The 24,632-nt window shown below is 41.3% G+C and overlaps 1 protein-coding gene across 1 annotated transcript in view; it reads left to right on the top strand.

Moving 5' to 3' along the window:
* Positions 1-24,632, top strand: part of GLRA3 (glycine receptor alpha 3) — a 1,169,276-nt gene that overhangs the window by 934,763 nt on the left and 209,881 nt on the right. The window contains exon 7 of the mRNA XM_069631437.1: positions 5,196-5,410. Within this exon, the coding sequence (XP_069487538.1) occupies positions 5,196-5,410 (215 nt within the window). The remainder of the gene's footprint in view (positions 1-5,195; positions 5,411-24,632) is intronic.

Below are 24,632 nucleotides of genomic sequence, written 5' to 3'. Positions count from 1 at the left end.
GGATCCCGGTGTCTTTCCTTCTTCTATACTTGGTGTCTGCATCTTCCCTACCATCCTATGTGCTCCTTAAGGTGTGCAGGACTGGACAATAAAGCTGTGTTATACACTTACCTGGTGTAAGGACCCACATCATTTCACAAGACAACACAGAACAACACAGGTTGGAATCATGTCCCCTGCGCTTAGAGACTGGTCTCTGGTTTGAAGCACATTTTAAAAGATTAATTAAATCGCCTCTAGGGCAGTTTCCTACTGATACATTCCTGAGGCAGCTGCAAGTTGCGGACTTTATTTAATGAACCTGTTTGCCCTTCCACTTACCTGTTAGTTTTTGGGTGATAGTAGACCGCTTTGGATTGTTGTATGTTATTTAGCTTTAACAATCTGTCCATCTCATGAAGTTACCAGCTTGACCCCCGTTGTCCATGACCAGGTCAGAGGGGCATGCCTCACCCCTAAAGAGTTCAGAAAGAAAGAAAATGGTCATGTTCGTGGTGATGTCATAAACACATTTTAGTGCTATCCACTTAGACATGTACTCAACCGCCACTTTGACGTGCTTGCAATGTTCATCCATCCTGTCCAACGGATCGATAAAATCTAGAACCAATTCATACCAGGCCTATTCCCGGGATCTCAATATTATGCAGTAAAGCTTGTCCCATGCGCAACCTCTTATCATTCTTTGTGCAGTAACCTAGGATCACCTGTTTGAAGTCGCCGTCCATGGCAGACCACCAATAAAGTTCTCTTATGCTTTTTTTGTGAGTGTTGCTCCTCTGTGACCTGCAAGACCTTTTTCAATGATGCATATAAGCATACCTAAAGGAGGAATTAATTTGTCTGCACGCATGACAAATTTGCCTCACACAAATATCTGGTCTGCAACTTTCCAGTATGGCTGTAGCAAGTGGGGCAAACTCCTTTCACTAGGCCAGCGAGAGGTGGAAAATGTTCTTAGCATTTCCATGCCTGAGTCCTCTGTGTCGGGGCACATCCATTTATGATCCTCAGTGGTGGTATCTCTGACTCCCTGAGATCATGTATAGAGGTGATTATACATTAATTTGTCAAGAAATCATTTGGACTACTGCCAGCGGGGAGGGTAACAGAAGGGAGTCCAACTGCCAGCCAGTCTGCCTGCATATTCTTCCATCCTCATATGTGAGTCATTAGGAACACATATTCTTGCATTTCAGATGGTAGATGTGCTAGTCTTGGCGGCAAAGGCTTGTGACTAACTGGTTGTAAAATATTCACTAAATGCTTGTGGTCAGTGATAAAATGAAAGGTTATTCCCCATAAATAGTATCTGGATTGCTGTGCCGTAAACACAAAAATATCTTTTCCCCTTTAATCACTGAATCGTTTGACTCCACTCTTGTCGGGGCTTTCAATGCATAAGGCACAATCCACCCATCCTGACCCTTAAGTTAGATGAGAGTAGCACCTATACCATATGCACCGGCATCCACCGTGACACTTGTCTCCAACAAATCATCAAATTGCTTTATACATGGTGCTTTCAGTATGTTGCCTTTGATGCGATCAAACAAATATTGACAATTATCTGGCCATAGGAAAGGCACCTCTTTTTTTAGAAGGGTTTCTCATAGGCTCGGTTTTTTCTTTGTGTAGTATTCTGATAACCTCATACATGATTTTAGCTCATCGTTATCTTTTGGGGCTAGTGCTTCTCTGATGGTTCTCGCCAAGTCCTCCTTCAGAGTAATACCTTCTTCAGAGATTGTACATCCTAGATATTCAATCGTGGAGACGTCAAAGCAGCATTTTTCTTTGTGCAGTCACACACCTGCTTTGCTTAATTTAGCCAGCACCTTATGAAGTATTCGTTTTGGATCCTCAAATTGATTGCGGAACAGAAGAATGTCATAGGCCACGTTGTTGACCTTTCTGAGTAACTTATCATTAGGTGAACTGGCAGACTCATAATTGTGCATTGAACTCATTCTGTTGTTTGGAATTTCTCATGAAGAGGAAGCTGACCGTATGCATTTCTCCAACCAAGCTTAAAATATATGTGTGCGACGCCTATGATATGCATTAGTTCAAATATGTTTGGTAATGGACAGTTGTCTGTTACTATGTTTATTAATACCTCTGAGATCAATCCCCAAGTGGAGCTTCCCTGTTTCTTTATTCTTAGTGTGAATGACTGGGCTGAGCCAGCTGGTCACCTCAACTGCTTCAATGGTGCCTTTTGCCTCTATGTTGTTCAGCAGTGCCTGCATCCCTTTTCTCATTGTGACCAGAACAGGCCTAACTTGGGGCTAGACAGTAGAAGCATCCTTCTTCAATATGATTTCATGGGCATATTTCTTCAAATGACCATTGCCTTGCCCGAATATATCTTTGGACTTCTAGTTAATGTCACCCTAAAATGGGATTGCCAACATCCATTGCATATACTCTCTTTTTTCATACTTCTCCCTTTGAATATCAGAAATCAGCGAATGTACCCTGTCAACGTGATATTATTTCTATCATTTATGCCAGGTTCTATGTCTGAGGGCTTGTATTGTATTGTATCAGTGACTACACTTTTTTTTAAAAGGTCTATGAGTAGAATGGTGAGGTCTGAACATGAATTTTTTATTTATTTTACATTTTTAAAGAGCTCACACAGCCTGTGGGCATTGAGGCGCTGTTACAGGAATTGTTTTTGTTTATTTAGTTGTGTCATTGTTTTTTTTTTTGTCTTAGTTGCATATTTATAACGCGCTTAAACACCCAGGGGTTTCTAAGCGTGGACCCGGGGATGGAACCTGTGTTGCTTCGTGTCGTCTTGCTTCCAAGGTGCACATGTTGCCACTGAGCTATCCTCCCGGGACAATGAATCTGCCAACATGACAATTTAAGCTTGTTCAACATCACCTCAGAGTATGGCTTGGAGTGGGGTTCCTCCTTTTGTTACTCATAGCTAATATCGTTGGATCTTCTGATACTTCTTCCCCTGAGTCAGTCGATGACACTGTTTATACACTTACTTCCTGTCTTTTCTTGAATGTGCAGCATTTAGTGAAGTGTCCTATTTTGTTGTAACTAATTCACATTTCTTGCCTTGTAATTCTCATAGTTAACTAGATGCCGATCATCGACGCACCTGTAGTATTTGATAGTTTCCTGCTCCTCATGCTCCACTGTGCTTGGCTCGACCCCCACATTCTGTTGTGACATCAGGGCTGTCCTCTGGGTGGAGGTCAAAGAAGAAGCTGTGTACCACAAGTATATTGCATTTTTACTCCCTAACCACTAACATAATATCCCCCACCCATTTCAGATCTACCAGAGGTCATGGAGACCATGCAAATGGTAGTGATGTGCAGAATAAATACCAACTACATAAAATAGCAAGGAAGGTGCTCTATCATGGCAGTGCATGTGTTATTGTTCAAAGCCAACTCAAGTGTCCTCTTACAGAGGCAGTAGTGGTATTATTGGGCAAGGTAAACGTGCACTAGCAATACTGACTATATTGGAATCAGCCAACTTGAGTTTGTGATTTCCGTGGCAATGATGGAATATATTATGGGCAGAGACAACCTGAAAATGTATTGTGTATTGTTGATGTACTGGCATCTATTTCATTATTTCTTGAGTCACCCTTAAGAACAGATTATAAATGGGATGGTGTTTTACCTAATTTTTCACATAATGTACTGGGAAATGTAGAATTTTAGCCAATTATTTATAAAAATGTTCTTAAGAAGAGAGCCCCCTGAATTATCTTTGGTTGGTTTGTACTCTCTCATGCTCATTAGTTGAAAAAATGTGAGAGAACCATTACTGAGAATGAACAAGACTCAATGACTAGTTCTATGGAATGGTGACCACGCAATGCATACTCTGACATCCCTCAACATTATATATTTGAGTCCAAAACCCATAAGTGGAACCAAAGACAATGAGGAGCAGATACAACAATTGGCTGTATGTACTATGTTGAACTTTCAATGGATTATGTGAGATTTTGTTTGAGGTTACTGTTTGAGGTTACTACTCCTCCACGTAAAAGGAGCAAGATCTTTTACAGTTTATTTTTTCTATTGACATAAATCACATTAAAATACACCACATATTATATTTACACCCTGAAAATGTCTTCCTTTACGCACATTAGCCAGTGTACACAGGCTTTCCCGTAGCTTACAATAATTTGGCATCCCTCTTTACCATATCCATTTGTATATCAGTGTCGTCCAGCCCATAATAGCAGTCGATTCCAAAATATGCCTTATTGGTGTCAACCAAGGCAAGGGTCAATATCGATGTCCTTGAATTTTAACTCCCATACACTGACAAAAATCACACCTCACACAGTCAGAGATTTTTTAGAGAGGTGAAAGGATGACCTTGCACATTTGTGTGGTTGGCTTCTGTGCACTGTGTGCATGCAAACATGAGGTGGTTTATTTTGAAGATAATTTAAGCATGTGCCACTAAAAAGGTACTAACAATGAAGAGAAATGAATGATTGCATCACAAATCATTAATCTTACAAAGACCACCTCATGATTTCATCATCGACATGACAAACATGGTGCACTGTGTCAGATACTGTATAAACTCTGCATGAATTCCAACAAGAAAAGGTAGTTTATTTGGAATATCAATACATAAATACACTTCTATAATTCCACATATACATTTGAAGATACTTCTGCATTCATATAATCAAATCCATCTAATGAAATTGTGCAGAACTTGATGGAACATTCATCATACATACAATAGTGGATTAGCTTTCAGCATGAATGGCATTCAGTAACACTAATGCAAAGGTCAGTGGCAATTTTAAATAACATTAATTTTCATTCATTAACAAAATCTAACCTCGCATGAACAGAACAATAAATCTGGGTTTGCTCCATCTCTCTGGGGTTTGTCTAAATTGACTCTCAATAAAGTTTGTTGGGATGGAGAATATGCTTGGAAGTTGGTGAGGGGATGTGCAAGCAAATAGACTGTTGTGTGGTTTCATACCTATTTGAAAGGATTTCATGTATGTACATGTATTTGACCATTTCCAGTTGGAGCATCATACACAGAAAGTCTTATGGTATATGCAGATGATGCTACTTCAACAAAACTGCAGTTGTAGGTACTGTTTTTTGATTTGCAATGCAGTATAACACAATTACTTTTCTGTTAACATGTGTGTTTTTCACACTTAGGAAAGTTCACATGTATAGAAGTACGTTTTCATCTTGAAAGGCAAATGGGCTACTACCTGATTCAGATGTACATTCCCAGTCTACTGATTGTCATTCTTTCATGGGTGTCCTTCTGGATCAATATGGATGCTGCTCCTGCTAGGGTGGCCTTAGGAATCACCACTGTGCTGACAATGACAACGCAAAGTTCAGGCTCACGTGCTTCTCTTCCAAAGGTAAAAATGCACTCCTTTCTTTGCACGTACACTTCATATGTTCCATGTTTTCTTATTCCAGAAAGATGTGTGGGAAACTGATAAACTGATAACCTACCTGTGTAGAAAATTTAAACTGATGGATACGTTTGTTACAGTTTTGGTTTATTTATACAACCACTACTGAACCTTCACAAAATTGGCTGCCAATATTATAGTATTTCAATATATTTGAAACAATTTTCAAGGAAAGTGAGAGATGATATGCAAGGGTACAAATTCAATAAATTATGGCAGATACAATATTATAATAAGTGTCAGGTGGGGACAGGAGCATTTGACTAATAGGATATGGGTACACTTATCTGAACGTTGATGAAAAAGAGTGGGACTGGACATCATAATTGATTCAGGAATAAGACAAGTCCATATTTTCAGAATAGACTGCAGCTTTTGTTGATAGGAAAAGTTATTATAGCATTTCACATGACTGATAAAAAGGTGTGAGTTCAAAACATTTCTAGTTTGAAGCTGAAAGAATGCCAGAAGTCAAATTCAAGGAATATCATGTGGTACTTCGGAGTTGGATAGGCAAAAGTGGCATGTATGGATGAATTAAATTCTACAACACACACAATCGGGGTGTGAACAACCAGGGAATTGTGAAGCAGTGACTAAACAGAAGCTGTCTGAGTCTTCCAGAAAGAGCATGTAAAGGAATGAAAACACAACAAATGAGCCAATATAGGCAGTGCCTGGTATTGGGTAACTAATAATGGACCACATTTCAACAATTGCATAACAGAGCATAAGCAGAGCTGGGGATTGTGTTTTCAACACTTGCAGTCCTATTTATAAAGCACAAAATGTATAAAGCTCAAACTAATCATAGGTTTATTGGAAGCTTCATGATCATTTCTTCATCTCATCTTGCCATTGCCAGTGCACTTGCATCCAAACCATCGATGACACTTTGATATTTGCTAATTTGATCATGCTGTCACCAATTACAATGATGAAGATTGAAGTGTTGATTGTGACTTTATTTTTCCTAAGAGAAAGAGAGGGTGTCATTAAACATAGGAGAGAGTATTGTGTGGTATAGGGGTCAAGACTCCAAAACTCTAAAATCAAGTAGGAGAGGAATGTGGGGAAACCCCCAGAACTATGGCACCTTGCCAGCGAAGTGATAATCTATCTGCTCCAGGGAATTTGTACCTTAATCTCCATTTTCTATTACATATTTATGGAAGTTTGGTGGACACATGATAAAAGATACACAGTTTCAATGTCTGGAGTGTAAATGTTGTTTTTCTTTAGTCCGCTGAGAGCTACACCTCTGTGCTGAGCTTGCCTCATCCTGGCTATCCCAGAACAGGGGCAGTTTAGGCAGCAACGAGCAAGGGAAGGAACAGTATCAGCAGCATAAAGGCTATGTCCTCAAAGATTGTTGTTGCTTTGGATAGTATATGCATTCAGATGACACACAACTGCCTACAAAATCAAACAGGAATTTAAGGAACAGAAGGTCTGCTCCCTGCCTGGCCCATATTGAACGTTAGATGATCCAAATCAAACTTTTCCTCAATGCATCCAAGACTTAAATCCATCTTTTCTGTCTCATTGATCCTGCTGTTCTCTCTTTCAGCTCTCCTTGCTCCATGGGTCCTCACCCTCAATTCGTCCAACATCTGGGTCTTTAACCACAATCAGTCCAACATCTACAAAACTGCAGATAATATTTTATACCAACTTGCCCATCTTTCTCAATTGTCCTCTATCCCTAGTGGTTCCTTCCACCACCTGCATCTTCTACAGATGTTCTCCCCTTCTGTCCATTCCCCAATGGATCACCATGGCCCGTGTGGTTGTAACATCCTTCCTAGACCACTACTATGTTCTTCACATGGACCATTCCATAAAGGCCATCAGCAAACTTCAAAGGGCACAGAATTATGCAGCCCACGTCCTATTAGGATTTCACTGGCCCTCATAATTTTACATCAGCTCCATATTTGTAAAAAAAAACTTTTTAAAGCCGTTTACTTGTACCACAACGCACTTTATTGTAGGGTGTCTGAATACAGTTTAAGATCATGTTAGTTAAAACATATGGAAGAAATTTATGTTAGCATATACTCCCACAAAACCGGGTGAAATTCCACATAAGAGATCACAAAGGTTACCAGTCGCCTCTGGGCTCACAGCTCACAGAAGGAGGGACATGGGCACACAATGCAAAGTCATAAACTTCAGGGGCCCAGAAAGCGGAAGTAAGCTGCAGTGTAATCCGTTGCAGTGAGCTTGTTATACTGTGGGCGGCTAAGATTATGGTTAATTTTTACAGTATTGACAGTGCCTCTACGGATGCAGTACTCTGGCTATGAATAGTGTTGTTATTTAAGCAATATGACCCGAGCGCCGGGGGCATTACCAAAGGCCCCAGTACATTACCAGAGTCGGTAATGCCCCCGCCGCGAGGGTCATATTGCTATTAGTATCCCAGCCCGCAATATTTGCATGACCGGGGTACTAAAAGCAATTTTTTTCTGTCCCGAAACGCTGCGGCATTTCGGGACAGAAAAAAAGAAACGGCCAAGAAAATGGCCGCCGCCATGGAAAGGGAAAACGGAGTCCATTTTCACTTTCCATGGCGGTCATCGGGAGCGGACGTGCGTGTCCGCTCCCAAAAAAGGATCAAGAAATAGGTAAGTGGGGTTGGGAGTGGAAAAAAAAAAAAATATACCTGCGTCCCCGGCGGGGGATGAGGAAAGCCCCAAGCTGTGTGGAGGCGCGGAGCGGGGATGGCCCCGCTCCGAGTCTCCACACGGCTGGAGACTTCCCTCGTCCCCCGCAGGGGACGCAGAAACAAGAGGGTAAGTTCGGTGGGGTGGGTGGGAATAAAGAGAGGGAAGGGAGAAAAAAAAAATACTTACCCGAGTCCCCGGCGGGGGGCGAAGGCAGCCTCTCAGCCGCGGGGCCTTCGAGCCTCCCCATAGGCTGAGGGGTTGCCACGCCCCTCGCCGGGGAAAAAGGCAGTGGAATCCCGGCGGAGGGATTCCCGGCCGGGTATGGACCTGGCGAGAGCCAATCAGAAGGCTTGTTTCATTCTGATTGTCTCTCGCCGGGGTACTAATATGCAATAGTCCCTATATTGGTGTCTGAGTATATTGGTGGATGCCTTGAGTGCATGGGTGGAGGATTTACGTCTGCCTAGTGAAGGCATAGCCCCTCCAATAGACAAGTTCCTCGGACCATCTACATTGCCTCAACCAATTAAACTAGACTTTGCTTGTCAGCTTACCTTAAAAAGTGAGTCGACAGGGATTATGCCTCACAAACCGTATGCCCCAGTATGGAGCCTACAAAGGTAAAGGGGCTAATCTTAGCCACTGATAAGGTAGCTGAGTCCTCCAATGCATGCTGCATCGAGGGGTCTCAGCACATCTCTTCTTCCTCTGTGGCACCGGTGACTGGTTTACACTCAGTCAAACTTCCTTTAACGGCAGTTGTTGAACATAAGAAGAGCTCCTCGTGGAATTTGCAATCCCGAAAGTCACAATGGCCAAGCATTAATGATTAAAACATCTCAGACTTTATTATGGACAAAAGGAACTTTGTTATAACCCATATTCCGAAAATGGAAAGTACAGGCATTACGTAATAAAGTACTCGCTTGGCTGCGCCAGAGAACAGGTCCCAGCGTAGTACGGCGGTCCTATCTGTTAATTCTTCGCAGACTGGACATCAATGACTGGTGTACTCAATCTAATAGTGACTGTGCATTAGTGGGCTGTGGGGGTAGTACCCTACCTGTCTTCCAAAAATGTTGTAAATATCTTCCTAGAGGATCTTCGAAATGCGACCTGATATTGTGATTTATACTGGAACATAGTTTCTCTGGTTGATCTACTCCCTTGTGTTTGAAATGGCATTGTTCTATCCCTCCGCCATTCAATGCCGATTGATGTTTTCACCCGTTCTCCATGAATCTTTTTTTCTGTGAATTCTCATGTCTGCATATGTTTGCTTCTTATGTTTGTTTGCATTTTTGTATGTGCCCTCACGCCTCCGGGTTCATTGGCTGTGCGGTATAAGTGAAATAAAGTAAACAGTAAAGTAAAATAAAACAAAAACATATACACGATGCTCAACCATGCATGGTTATATTCTTTTCACTACAATTTAAATGTATTGAAATTTGGATCCATTTATTTAAACGTGTTTCAGTAAATGTTCACTGGACAGCAATTTGCATCTAGATTTGAATAACTATGTAACATTACACCATATGCTGTGTGATGATTCATAACCAATGTTACACAGTAATATTTTAATTTGAATTTCATATCATTTAAAATCCTTTGAATGGAAGGTTGCAGTAAGTATGCATTTCACTTTAAAATTGTGCCAACAATATCAAGCACATTTTTTATGTTGTTGCTTCTGATCAAACCCTTCACAGTGACTTTAAGCTTTAGCGTGCCAATTATTTGCACCAAAAGACAATGGGGGTCGTCAGGAGTTGGGCAGAGCAGAGAAAAATTCAGCGGCAATGCTATTACTGCTGCAATTACCGCTCCGCCCAATCCCGAGTTAGGGCGGAAAGTGGGAGGTTTACCTAGAGCTTTTTGCTGGAGCGATAAAGATCCCCTTTCTGCCCATTTGTCATGCTATTTTCCAGCTGGGATACTGCCAGACTTATGATAGAGCCCATGGATGGGCAGATGTGGTAATTTTGAAGAAAACTTACACTCATTTTCCCTCTAGGACTGTGTAGCCCTTAGATGAACGATATTCATTTACATACATTAAGGACACTTTATTTTTATAGAATGCTAATGTATTGTTGCCATAGCAATGTAAATGTAAGTGGGTTTACCACATAATAAAACACCCTGGGACAAGTGGGGCTAGGGGAGTACTGGTCCAACCCATGTTGACATCAACAACAAAAGAAGAGATAAATATTGGGGAAGGGCAGAGGTTGGTATCTTGTAATCTAGAAAGGTGTCGGCTGTGAAGAGTACCTGGACTACGTTACCTCTAGGAGGGAAAAGGTTGCATATTTAAAGTTTCATCTTGGGATCTTGCCCACAGCTACTTTACTCCATACATGGAATAATGCCTACAAGGCAACATGCACCTTATGTGAAGATGCTCTGGAACAATCTGTCATTATTTATTACTTTGTCCAGGGATCAAGCATTTGAGGGAACGTTACTTGAAGCCGTTATTCCTTAATTGTGGCTGCAGGACTACTGGTGAAGTCATGGCCAAATGCCTGGACTCAACAGACGTTTTGGCTGTCTTTGCCACTAGTAACTATTTGAGATGGGCATGGAGAGTGCACCAGAAGAAGTCTAAGGAGCCTGCCTAGCCATTCTAAGCAACCACCTCAGTATCCAATGCTATGATGCTGTCCATCACCCCTCCTTCCCCTAATCACGTTTTATTGTTTTACTGATCTATAACGATGAATTTTTGTATGATTGTATTTTTCTCTTGTGCGATGTATTTATGCTGTGCTGACTTTTAATGTTGAAATAAAGCCTATGAATGAATGAGTACAGTAATGATGTATATTGTCTTTACGGGACGGAGGTTACTCCTCAGGAACTAATAATATTTTTAATAACATTTGTATTAATATAAACAAAAACCTTCAGTACAGTACAAAAAGGTTGTATGGCCGAAACAGCTAAAAAATAAATCCAACCTATTTTGAGGTTCCCTTTTTGAAGCTGGGTTCTATAATTGTTTGTACTGATCACTTGTTTTAGATATGTATCTTTTTACATGAAATGTTCCGTATTAAAAGAAATGGGTATCTATTGGTGTTTGTTGGGGTTTACAACTGCATAAAACATGAATGTAATGAGTAACGTCCTGTCTTGCCTGATGAATATGCTGTAATTTTTTATGTTTTGAATGTTTTTTCATATTTTAATAAAAATATGGTTGGAATAAAAGGAAGGATGAGAAAATGGAAATCCTTTGAATACTGATGTCTTTAATCTAATTTAAGATAAATATGCCGAGAGGAGGAGCCTGAATGTGATACTCTTGACTCAAGCTGTGACTTAGTGTTTTGGGAACCTTTTCTTATCTTTTGGGATGATTTACAGGATAATAGAATAAACAAAAACTTGAAATTTGAAGAATAAAATACGAGTTCATTTCTCCACATTGTTTATGAATCACTTATTTGGTGAGTCAATATCATATCAGCTGAAAGATTACATTTGTTAAAATGTAATGACCTTTCAAGTAATATCATTAGTGGGAACTATTATTTATATTGATTGCTTTCAGTACAAGCCTATACATCATCCATTGACATTCTTATTGTAATGTAATAGCAAGAGCCATGATAACAATGATCACACATTAGCCACAGTATAAGGCAGTTAACAATGTTTGCAAGAACTCATTGATTTTAATTATTAGCTCACCTTTTCCATTGAAGAGAATGAATTAATGTCGTACACATCTACCATGCAACAAAATAATAGGAAGGTATATGCAACAAGTTGTTTTACAAGTGCATACCTCTTTAGAATTCAAATTCTTAACGTTAATCTTTATGTACATATTATGCTTTGGGAATGAAATTAAAGTAATGTACATTGTGTTGTGTTTTTTGTTTTCTTTTATTGTATCATTTTCTGTTTAATCTGTAGATGCTAATGATTCTAGTTTAATTGATATGATGTTATTTATATGTGTGTCCTTACGGCATATGCATCCATAGATTATTGTCGGTTCTTGGTATTTTGCTATTCATGTTTTAATGGCCGCAATTTTGAACCTTGAAGAAACTCATGAATAGTGAAACACACGTAGATTAGGGCAAGTGAGTTTGAATGATTACTGTGAACATAAAAAATGGTTTGTTTTCTGTCTGAGAAACAATGCATGCAAAATACAACATATCATAACCATTAATAAGGTCTTCTGAACTTTTATTTACAAAGAACAAATAATAATGTTTTATGGATGGCACACCACATTTCTCAATTTCACCTAATTAATTTGCTTTCACCATTAAAACGGCAACCAGATGCTTATGGGCAGCATCCTAAACCCACTTTCCATTCAAAGGTTAAATAGGAATGGCTCTTGGGTAAATTCCTTATTGTGCACGATTCTTCCCTACTTTATGTATCTCACTCCCCATACATCTTGTATTAGGAACCAAGTTATTTTCTTTCACAGAATAATATGTATGCACCTTTGACTTGACACGTTTGACTCAGGGTCCCTCAACTCCACTGGCAACCAAATTGCTGAGGCCTTAAGTCACATAGCACGAACCTCAAGGTGGATATCTGAATATGGTTCAACACATTAATTTAACAATGTCATCTCCAATATGCTGGTCATGTGATGCCTGCAGCACTTTATCATGGAACCCATTATACTGATATGTAACCCCTCAGCTCTACCTCACTCTCAGCTGCTTGGCCAGTTGTTGACCACAATCATGTTGCAATGATGGGTCACGGAAGACTAAATTGACAATAGACATTAGTATTACAATACAATGTTACACCTTGTGTCGCCAATATCTGTCCTCCTAGCTCCCAAAGCACTTCGAAGCAATTGTAAAGTAGTCCACAGACTTTTAAATCTTATATACTATTAATACATGAATATATCAGGTGAAACCATGTACAAGTTAGTGGTATTCATTTTCATAATTTTAGAGATAGTTTGTTTATTGCTAGCATAGCAAAGGAGGAGTGGCGCCTAATAGTTAAGGACTGCTATAAACTTTTCTATTCCTTACATCTAAAGGAAGACGTCTGCCTCAATTTCATGTGAGATAACATCAATTTGCGGGAATGTGGTAGCTCATTTAGAGATGTATTCATGTAGTCCTTGAGTGACAAGTCTTACAGATCTTATTCAAGTCTTCTAATACTAGTAATTGCATTAGTCCATATGATTATGTTCCAATGCTAGTTATTTTAATGCCTATGTCCTTGCATGATCTGTATAATAGACATCATGACATCCTTATGGTCTAGTGGCCAATTCCCCAGTCCTAGGCAGTTGAATAATGCGTACAGTACCTCCCAGCCATCACTTGTGTCTAATTCATGCAGGGTATGGCCTTCAGCTCTGATTCAAGCCTGCATACCTATCTCAGTTCTTTAAGTCAAATAGAACAAGGCTCTAGAACGCAGATCTGGGGCCAGGTTATCTAGATTTGGCCCAAAGTCTAGGTATCCTGCCCCAAGTTTGACATTGTTTTGAGTAGGACTAACTGGATTCAGAATTCATATAATTTTCCAAAGATTCTGGATTCTGCATGGAGGCTGTGGTAGAGGTTCTGGGTTTTTCCTTTTTCCCTCCGAAATGCGCATGGACCACAGACATGTTCCCCAATCTAGGTCCATCAGGATGGCTGGAATCAGACATGGAGAATGATCCTCAAAGCTAAAATGTAAATGCATTATAATTTGTCCCAGTCCCTCTGTGACCTCTAGATGATGCTTTAAAAAACGTGTTCATTATAAGTTGCACAGGATCCCATGCAATATCCACAGACTACAATGGCATGAATTTGGAAAATGTTCTCGAGGCCACCACAAATGAAATGGGTGTTTCTAAAATAACCAAACTGATTGTCCCTTGCTATAACTTGGCGACTCTGCCCAGGTATACACATCTGAGAAGGTTTAAACGGCCATAACATGTTATTTCTCTCTGTATGCATGTGTTGCTCTCACTCAGGCAATTAAAAAGAGCAGTATAGTTTACTATTTACAAATAAGCCATACATATGTGGTATTCAACGAGCAATGTTAACTTGTAACGATTCTTCTGCCAATGAGCAGACCAATAGCAAGGTAGAAAATCAATTTAATGTGTCAAGCCAGCAGATTGGAGTAGGTGAGTCACACCAAGAAAGATGTGCTTAATAGTTTGTGCTTACAAAACTGAATGACACAATGACATTGTTCATGGCAGGTGCTGTCTATTGTCATATTGCTACACAAGCCTGTACTACACGAATGTGAAGTGAGGCCTGGTAAAAGCATTGGAATATATGGATCCATACAACAATGTCATCCTCCCTCACCCCTATAGCATTGGTCCTTTGTTGCACTTGGTGTACCTTTGCATTGCCTGTTAGTAACAAATGATGAGGTATATCAATTGTTTATAGCTCCAATTAATTGGTCATGCATTAACACATGCACAAAAAGAACTCCTCAAATGCCATGCTCTTAAAAGACTGCCAATATGCTACTGACAGTTGGGAATGTATGAGTCTACCTGCTGGTCTATGAAAATAACATGATGCAGCCAGGCATGATTGTTGGCCCTGGAAGTAATTACTCAGCTGGAATGAAATGCCAAAAGCATAGTGAACACGTGTACGTTACTGGCTCAGTGCCCTGATCTGCAGAGCCGTTCCAGGGGTTACACATGCCCTTTTGAGGATTGCAATGACAGCCAAAGTCTCTAAAGCACAGTGTCAGCATTTAAGATATGCACCCCTGTTCCAAACATCCCCAAATTCGACCATGTGTCACAGGCCAGAAGAAATGCTCCCAGTTAAAGAAAGAATTAACTTCAAAGTACTCTCCCTTACACACAAATGCTTCAATCACACCGCTCCCTCCTACCTAGCAGAAACCATTATCAGGAAATCCTCCCTTCGTCCTATAAGAACCCCCCATGACAACCAACTCCGAGTTCCCACCATAAGAAGAGCTAAAGCTGGTGGCATTGGCTTCCCACACATAGCACCTAAGCGCTGGAACAACCTCCCTAACACTCTCAGAGCGGAACCCTCGCTGCTTTCCTTTCGGAAATCCCTCAAAACCATGCTCTTCACATAATCACCTCCCACCTTCCCTTCCAACATGAACGACATATATCTTAAACTCCCTGATGTCTGCACTACTTATGTATCTAACTAAAACATGATACTGTAAATCTAAATGCCTTGTAAACGTATATATCTAAAACATGATACCGTAGATCAAAATGCCTGTAAACTTAATAACCTTTCTTCTGTAACCAGCCAAATGCTTATATGTAACAGCGCCACGATGCCCACGGGCTGAGTGAGCGCTTTAAAAATATGAATAAATAAAGAAATAACCACATAACTTTGAGTATGCTATCATGGTGGCTTGTTAAACTGCAAATGTAAGCATGAGGTATGGTGGCTAGCATCTCTAATATTTATCCAAGCCAGATTAATTTGAAATCTTACATGTTTCTGCCCTGTGAGCCCAGCTCAACTGATGAAGGGCTATGTGTATTCCCTCATCAAGGCTTCGTTGCTGCTGCGAGCAAGACTGTATCCCTGGGTTTGCCTCTCTTTGTCCCTCTTTTTCAGAGCAAGTAACACCATTCCCAGAGAGGCAGAAACATGAATCACAAAGGAATGCCCATTCACAAAAGGAGTAGCCTCACACCAGGATGATGCATACCAAAAGGGCATTTCATTATTTTGAGATTGGAAGGGGCAGGGTTAGTGTAGACAGAGGGAGTTCATCACATCTGAAGGAAGGTTTCAGCATCTTGTTTGTCTCTGCCTCAATAGGTTCTTCCTATCCTTCCACTTCCCGGAGCACAACTCACTTTGGGTGTAATGTCAGAAGGCAAATTCCACTTGTTCCAAGTGCATGGATCAGACACTTGGAACAGGCTTGCTTTTGTCCATCACCTGCAGACCAGCAACTGTAAAAGAAGGAGTCTCCCACTCCTTCTTTAAATCATCTCTCGACCTTTAAGAAGATTTAATTGGACTCTATTAGGAGAGCAGTCCTTTCCAAAGTCCAAAAGTTGGTAGGTGAACACAGGCGTTCCACGGTAGTCTCAGGCTCTGTCTCCTAACCTTCCCCAGTCATCACTGGGGGTGAATTGCTGCTGGAACAAGACCTGTATCTGCTGCGCAGGACCACATCTTGCAGAAGTACCCCTGAAGGTGCGGGCCAGAGTCCCCAGTGCTTGGGAGCATGTGAAGAGGACTCATCTTGTCCTTGAGGCTGTGGAGTGGGACTCACACGCCATAGCCAAAACAACCAGCATTACAGCAATGTTGCTGTCAAACCACTATGAGCCATGATGCGAGAGAGTTTGACCCCATCCAAACTAACAAGGCCCTCTAGTGCCGCCTTTGACACTCACCCATTTTAGAACTGCAGTTCTAATTGTTTGAACCAGTTTGGTGCCATACCACACTAGCTGAAGCATGTTGTCGCCTCAACTGGAACAAAGAAGCATTGCTGCACTTTCATCACATGAACTGCTGGTCAGATCATCTATGTCCTCATCACCGGTCCAGTTCATGATCAAACCGACCCTGGTGTTCTCTCCAAACCACATTTGTCGAGCCTCTGCATCGAACCAACTTGTCTGTGCATCCAGTCTCCAACTCGACCGCTGAACGAACCTGGTGTCCTCCACAATCTGTATCACTTGAGTAACACTTGGAAGCACAACATACTACTGTTGATACCCGCCTCAACATCTGATTGCCACTTGACTTCCACGACCAGCTCATTTCGAACTGAATCGAACCACCAAACAGCGCTGAGAAGCCTGGCTTGCCATTACTGAACTGCCAAGACACTAGTATTGTCTGATAACTGCCCCACTAGTCTGTATTGGGCCCTGGAGAATGGTTAGGCCATATTAATCATTTTCTTGCAATTCAAGAACTTAACATTATTTTGTATTGCCTTCTCCCGCGTCTCATTAACGCGAGTGCTTCATTTTGCAATTTTGCATATTCTATTATTTCTAGAGGGGTGGGGATTTCTAGTGTGTTCTATTTAGCCATTATTACATATGGTGTGTTTAATTAAAGCGTATATATATATTTTTTTTATAGAACCTTGGTTGGACATTCCTTTATATTGGACTGTTTAGGTTGCTACTGTTTCACAATCACATGGCTTGAGAGAATAGCCATCCCTCGGCCCGGGTTAAGACAAAAAGAAGGAGCTATATCTCTTAACTGTGCCTATTTTCCCTTTATGATTGGATTAGTTGTTGGTTTGTAGATGTGGGTGGGTTGAGTTGGTGCTTTAGCCTCTACACATCCTTGTACTCCTGCCAAACAGAAATCAATGTATCTCAGTTCTTAAACTGTAAGCTACACATTTGTATATCAAGGATGAGTTTTAAATGTGAATACAGTGTATAACACTGGGTGCATGGGAGTGGTGCAGCAAGCTTTTTATACTGCTGGAAGTTTTGACCCTCACAAGTGCTGTAAGTGCAGCTCCTTCTGCTCTGCCAAAATTAGCAAGTTTTAAAGTTGAGTGCATCTTGCAAGACATCAGGGGATCCTACTAGAGATGCAGTCTACAAGCATGGCCTGAAAGCCCTACTTTCTTGGCAACCATCAGTATTGCCCATTCATGTACGCCACCTCTATTGTGGCACACATGCACCAGGCCTTACTGCCTGTGCAGATACATTGACAATAGGAGTCCCTCATTTGCATGAAACATGTACCCATGCACATGAGGAAACACCCCCTGAAGAATGCACAACCACATGCAGAAGGGGTTTTCCCTGTCCTTCTGTAGCAAAAGGAATATATAGTGCAAATATGAACATCATGATTACTATGGCAGCTGTGCTCCGTGGTGCACATGTTCCCCTTGCAGAGAACATCAAAGATTCACTGATTCTGAACAATGAAAAGCACAGGAACTTTGGTAGATTATATGTTGTGGTGCCGTTCACTGCATACATGCATTGATCTCCTACTTATTGCCACCATGTGTGGAAAGAGATCAAATTGCGGAGAAAGAGTCGTACCGAGCAGGTGCAAAATAACATAATAGGTGTATTTGTTGAAAGCTCACACCAGTGAGGCATCTCAGTGCTGATAACAGATGTTTGTTTTTCCACAAAACAGTAGTACTTTAATATATCGACATAGGACGGATCAATGGCTGGTTCCTACCAGGGTTAATGGCATATGTATTTCTCACAATCAAAAGCAAGAGGTCTCTTGTGCTCAGATTATGTATCTCTTTTCTTTTACAAGTTGGGTGAAATTCTCTAAAGGTGTTTCAAATCTCTAGCAAACATCAGGTTCATATGTTTCTTTACAGTTTTCTCTTAATAATAAGGCATGTACAAGTCAAAACGTAGAGAACATGTGACAAATGCAAGGGGGTGGTCCTCCTATCAACATGAATAGGAACGTATGTGAGAGAGTTTGCTTTATTTAAAGAGATAATAATTCATGTTTTACAAATAGAGACAACAACGGGCTAAGCAAGTCCACTCACAAATCTGCTGTTTGACCCTGAGAGGCACGTGAATGAAAATAACAAAAGCAAAATGTGGACACAGATTGTAACAATAATACAGAAGCCACTGTTAATCGAGATGATTTTAAAGAACAATGTATACACTGAACAAAAGCACTGGCTGTTGGAAGTTTTAGGATTGCAACTACAAGCCGTTGTGTAATGTTGAATTATTTTTCAAATTTGAATGAAAAGATGCATGTTCTGAAAACGAATACAAATACATAGTTGTGGATGTATTATGTGTATATGTATTTGTTTCACATTCAATAGACAAGAGATGAAATGATGAACGTATGTAAAAGATACATCAGATATGATTGGGAGATATTGTACAAAGTTGAACTTTTAACCGGAACATATTTTGCGGAACGACCATCATGATTCAAACCTGTGACAATGAGGTCAAACACAGATCCCGGCAGTGAATCCTATAGTCCATTGAGCACAGAAGTGGTGGGTTGTAAGGCTCATTTGACTCAAGAATGAGAGACAATCAGAATGACAGACTGCTACACTGATTTGAGTAATTCTTCCTGTTTTACGTCAAGTAAACAATGGACACCATATTATTTATTTTACCATTAAGGATGAGTTGAATGATTGCTTACAGGGTATAGGTAACCATGAAGAAGCATTTCTACACACAAAAGAATGTAGGATAAACGTGGGAGAAAAGTTCCATGAAAGGGTTAGCTATTAAAAAATGTCTCGAGTCGTTCCCTATTCTAAAGCTATTCTTAAAGGAATGGATTTCCACAGGTCAACCCATACTGTAATGATCAAATGACTATCAGTCAGAGAGAGTGGAGTGCCCCTGCACAATTCTTTCAAGATGATCCTCATCATGATCTGACCTGGTCATGACCAGAATTATGGTCAAGATCCTGGATTGTCATGTAGCAATGTTCAGAGAAAAGTATCTTTATTGCCAAAAGGAATGTAGTGAGATCCTTAAGCACCTATGTGGCCAAGGCCGTACACCACTTTACCTTGAGGATTTTAAATGCACAGTAAATAACTCTCCCTGCTCCACCAGTGCAGTGAGCATTCTGAGCAGAATGTATGAACCTGTAATCTTGGAAAGCGTCTGCAGCAAGTCTTTCTTTATGTTGTGGAGGTAGCCAAGCTTCCTGTTGTAAAGCGCTGTGCTGTTCTTGAGCTATGTTTTTGCTATAAGCAGTAGCATTTAAAAAACTAAAATAAAATATGTCTACCGGCGTCTGCATTATAGCTCCCTGATAGCTTTATATAATTCTCCTGTTTGGATATATAGTTTCCCCAGTGACTGAAGGAAATTTCTATCTACCATATTTTAGAGCTGTGGACTACATGCATATCCAATTTGGTCCTAGCTTCCCTTCGCCTATGTTTCTGCTGGTCTTGCTTTTCCCTTCTCTCACCACAGTCTGTAGTGGGCCTTCTTGGCATGGCCTCACTATTGCACTTTGCCGCCTTGACTGCACTATTACTCTGTATTTTATTTACTTTTTAAATTTAATTGAAGAAATGGGATGACAATTTTGATCAGAAAAGACTTTGTGGGATGTTTCAACCCACTGGTCCAGGCCCTGCAACATTACTGTGCATTGCTGGCAGCAGATACCTCAGAAATGGCCACTGGAAAGCATTCTGCTTGCTAAAAATCACGCAAAATTACACAGTGAGCACAGGAGAACACTGCCAAAACTCATCATTGGGCTACCCACAAAGTATCCTGAAACCACTTGAAAATGCAATGCTGATTGCCAAAAGAAACACAGAGCTGTTTGGAAATCCGTTTTCTTGGTTGTCAAAATTTACAAAAATCATGGCTCACAAACCACCCAAAAGATCCAACCTCCTTGTTGGGTGTTCCACATCATGCTACTTCCAGAACCCATACAATTACAATGTCAGCAAGAATCATATGTCATCAGAGCAAAATCCACTTTTAAAGATACTTGATGGAAAGAAATCTGTCAAAATGGGTGCAGTACCATTACTCGCCTACGACAGACACTGGCGATCTCTAAATCTGACAGGAGAAACTTGTGTTTTTAAAGTTAAAGGGGTCAAAGAAGAGATTTCATCAAATGCCCTATAGAGTGCCACACATTTGATTTCATGTTTAAAAAGACTGGAATTAAAGATATGTTTTCTTATTTTAAATTTATAAATGTAATGTTTTCACAAGGAACTATGTTACAATTGACCATAAGGTAACCTGATTTAGCTAAAACTTCCAAAAGGCTTTCTTTCCCTGAGAACCTCCCACCTTGTTCATTCCCACCAAAAGGAGAGGATTTCGCATTGACATGTTAATCAGAAGGGGAGGAGATTTCCTCTGCTACCCTAAGCAAGAAACAATGGGTTCCTTGAACTGAATAGAAAATGCTAATTCGGGTGCGACTCACAACAACAGCTCTGGCAGGAAGGCAAGCCATGTGACCCTCTGACTCAGCCCAGCTTTGGAGGCGGGCCAGACTGAAAATGTGGATTGAAGTGGAAGTAAATGCATGTTTTAGAAAAATGCTTATAGCAAATTGTACTGAACTGACAAAAATATGAAACTTAGAGATTGTTAAAATGAAAAATTGGCTCACAGTTTAAGACTAATCTGAAATCTGTGTGATGTCCTGAGAATGAACCCTGAAAATTATTCATATTCCAGCCATTGTGTTTATGTTAGGAGCATGAAAAATTGCAGGAATATGCCCGATGGGATGTGTATGTATGTATAAAAATTGGTGCAGAACTAACATTGAGAAACCCACCAAAAATGTGAAAAAGTTGTCATTTATGAACTAAAGCTCGCAGGAAGATGAGAGTTGGACAGCAATGTACCTTAACCAATCTGTCATGTAGTTATGTATTATTAACAAGTTGTGCATCTTAGAAATATGTTTTTGGGGGGGAAACAGATTTCTGTGAAAAAAGCAAAGGGGAGGGATTTCCTTTGAACCACAAACACGGTGTCACTCCGACCCATATGACACACTGCTCCTGTCTCAAATCAGGAGAGGGGAAATTCTCTGACCTATCAGATCCTTAGAGGGTTGGGCATAGATAATCAGCCTCCCCACGCACTTTGGAAATGGATAAATAGGGACTGCTGCGGACAGACAAGACACACATTTTCCACTCATCAACTGATTTCTTGGCAGAGCACCCTGCAGGAAGATCCAGGCTCCCGACATAGATCCAGAAACCAGGCTCTAGAACTTTGAAGCAGAGAAACCAAACCCAAAAAGCTGAACTCTTCTGAGCTGGCCTTTGGAATCTTTTGCAACCTGATTCTAACCCCTAAACTTCCAAGGGGCACCACAAAATCCAACAGCCCGGCTGAGCTGTTTGGTTCTTCTAGCTAAGAACCCCGTGCTAGAACCAAGATCCAGACCCAGAGAGCAGAGCTGTAACCCAGGACCCGTCGGATCCAGTCCAAGAGGCTGCACAGACCAGAGTGCCTTGCTGAGAGCAGAGTCCAGGTGCCCTGAATCCTGTCCGGTGGCGAGTGAAGTCCAAACCTTTGATCAGATCTTTGACGGGCCCATTCCATTCGAAAGCCATAGGAGTGAGTATTTAGTATAGAACTGGCCATAGTCATCTCTTAGTTTAAAGTAATCCTATTCAATCCATTACAACCTATCCAGAACTGTATTACAGAATCTTGTGTCCATCCTGAATTCTTCTCATTGTATAGCCTGTGATAATTGTAGCGATAATCATCTGTGCGCTGATATTTTCTGAAGAAAGTCAAGTGTCCTGGCGCACAACAATCAGAGTGGAAGGCGCCCTGTTCTGGTGGTTGTCCCATTGGGTATCTTGTACTTTCATAGCCCCTTAGTATAAGTCCATCTTGGTTCCTAGTCTTTAAAGCGCATCTTTCATTTTTGAAATCTTGTCTGAAAAATCTACCTTCCTTGTAGTTTTTCCGTAATCGCGTTTCCCGCACGCAGAAAAGATGCTGTGATTTTGCAATTTGGCTCAATTTCATTCTATGTAAAACAGCTATTTCTTGCTTTCAACTTCTGAATTTCGTTTTCCATCTGCTAATCAGTCTATAATCATTGCTAGTGTTGACCCGAACCAATCCAAAGCAACTCTCACTAATTCTGAATCCCATTTAGCAAATTAAAATCAATTTTAGCATTTTCTCATTCATTGCAAATCACATTCAAAAGCATTTTGACCTGTTTTTAAAGCATTCCTGTTCTCTCTAAGCTTGCTGGGGGAATTGGGATTGAACTGCATTGTTGATTGTTATTCCGATACTTGTGTGTCCTTATTCCATATCTTCATATTGCATATTGGGGGGAGTGAGTAGTAACAGAGGAAGGAGTGATCTCATTATCTTTGATTGAAGTCATATCAAGTTTATTTCTGTGTTGCATTCTTTCCTCTCATTGCATTTCCTTGAACCACACAAAGTTATTCTCTGCTACATTATTCTTCCTATTCCTACTCTTAATTGATTAAAGAGATTGTTGATAGTGTCACATTACCCATTGCTGATCATTGTTCATATTCATTTGGTCATGCATTAACACATGCACAAAAAGAACTCCTCAAATGGCATGCTCTTAAAAGACTGCCAATATGCTACTGGCAATTGGTAATGTATGTGTCTACCTGCTGGTCTATGAAAATAACATGATGCAGCCTTACATGATTCTTGGCCCTGGAAGTATTTACTCAGCTGGAATGAAGTTTCAGGCAAATGCATTTAATGCTCTGGTTTGCTAAAATAAGTCATAGGGCTGCATTTCTTAATTCTCTGCATTTATAACTTTAATGGGAACATGAGTGCTTTGCTATTAAATAGGTTCACTTCCGTCAATAACAATTGTCAGAAATGTATCTTACGCAACGCCCTTTTATTTGTAATTCAGTTTGCGTGTTGGTGACTTTCAATTAATGTGCCATAAGGAGAAGAAGATGTGGTAATTGTTAAAACAAATCAGTCTGCCGGGACGCTGTTGCGCACATTGGGAAATGGCCGCCTAGTCCAAGAGCTCCGGTCCACATCAATCCTGCTGGTGAATATCCTGTGTCGGGGCTGCCTCCAAAACGAAAGAGTCGCACCGACTTGCCCTCCAGGACTTGAGGCGTGCACTGTGAAAATCCGGCGCCTCTGCTGCTGACTGTTCTGGAGCTACATCGTCCCGTAGATCCAGCGGGCCTTGGTGGTGGTGCGGGCCGCCCACGAGTTCCGTGGATTTCCCCTAAGGTGCCGCTGGGGGAGGGGAGGCAAAACTCTACTGCGACTGTTTGCGCCTTACTGGAGAGGTGGAGACGGACCTGTGCGTCCCTCCGCTGACAGAGAGAGGGAGCCCGGTGGATGGTGGCGCTGGTTGGTGCTCTGGGCTGAGATCCCCCTGCGCAGTGGACGTGCCGGCGACGGCCGGCAGTGTAGTGTGCCATGGAACTCCGTGGTACATCCGAATAGAGGGGGCCTAGTGGAGTGGTGAGCAATCCCGTAGCGGCCTGGGAGGGGAACGAACCTCCCCCGCATGTGAAATCTGACATACCACCCCAGCCGGTGTACGGGGAACGAAGAGCGAGGGCTCTCGCCGCCATTACAGGCTATAAGGACACCATCACGCCTACGTGGTGTACCGGGCGTGCGACATAGCCCAGGCCTGCCGGATACAATTGGAAGGGGCCAGTTTTGCCGGACGCGTAGATCTGTTACCCGAAGGAAATACTACGGCGACGGAACTCTCCCATTGCAGCGTCGGAGCCCTGAACATAACCCTGATCTGTGGGGCTACCCCCCCCGAGAGGTGCACCTGGCTGAACATTTAGTGGTGCTCCATGTGAAGACGGATATACGGGGTATGTTCCCTGTTCCTGGTGTTGGAGACCCCCCCTTGCTGGGGGCCTTGTTTTTGGCCTGCACCACGTGGCTGTCACCGCTGGCATTGGCTATGGGATTCAGGTGATGACATGATTCTTGCTAG

This window comes from Ambystoma mexicanum, chromosome 6q, assembly GCF_040938575.1.
Source record: "Ambystoma mexicanum isolate Mex_15411 chromosome 6q, UKY_AmexF1_1, whole genome shotgun sequence".
NCBI lineage: Eukaryota > Metazoa > Chordata > Amphibia > Caudata > Ambystomatidae > Ambystoma > Ambystoma mexicanum.
This window is presented reverse-complemented; position numbering and strand designations above follow the sequence as displayed.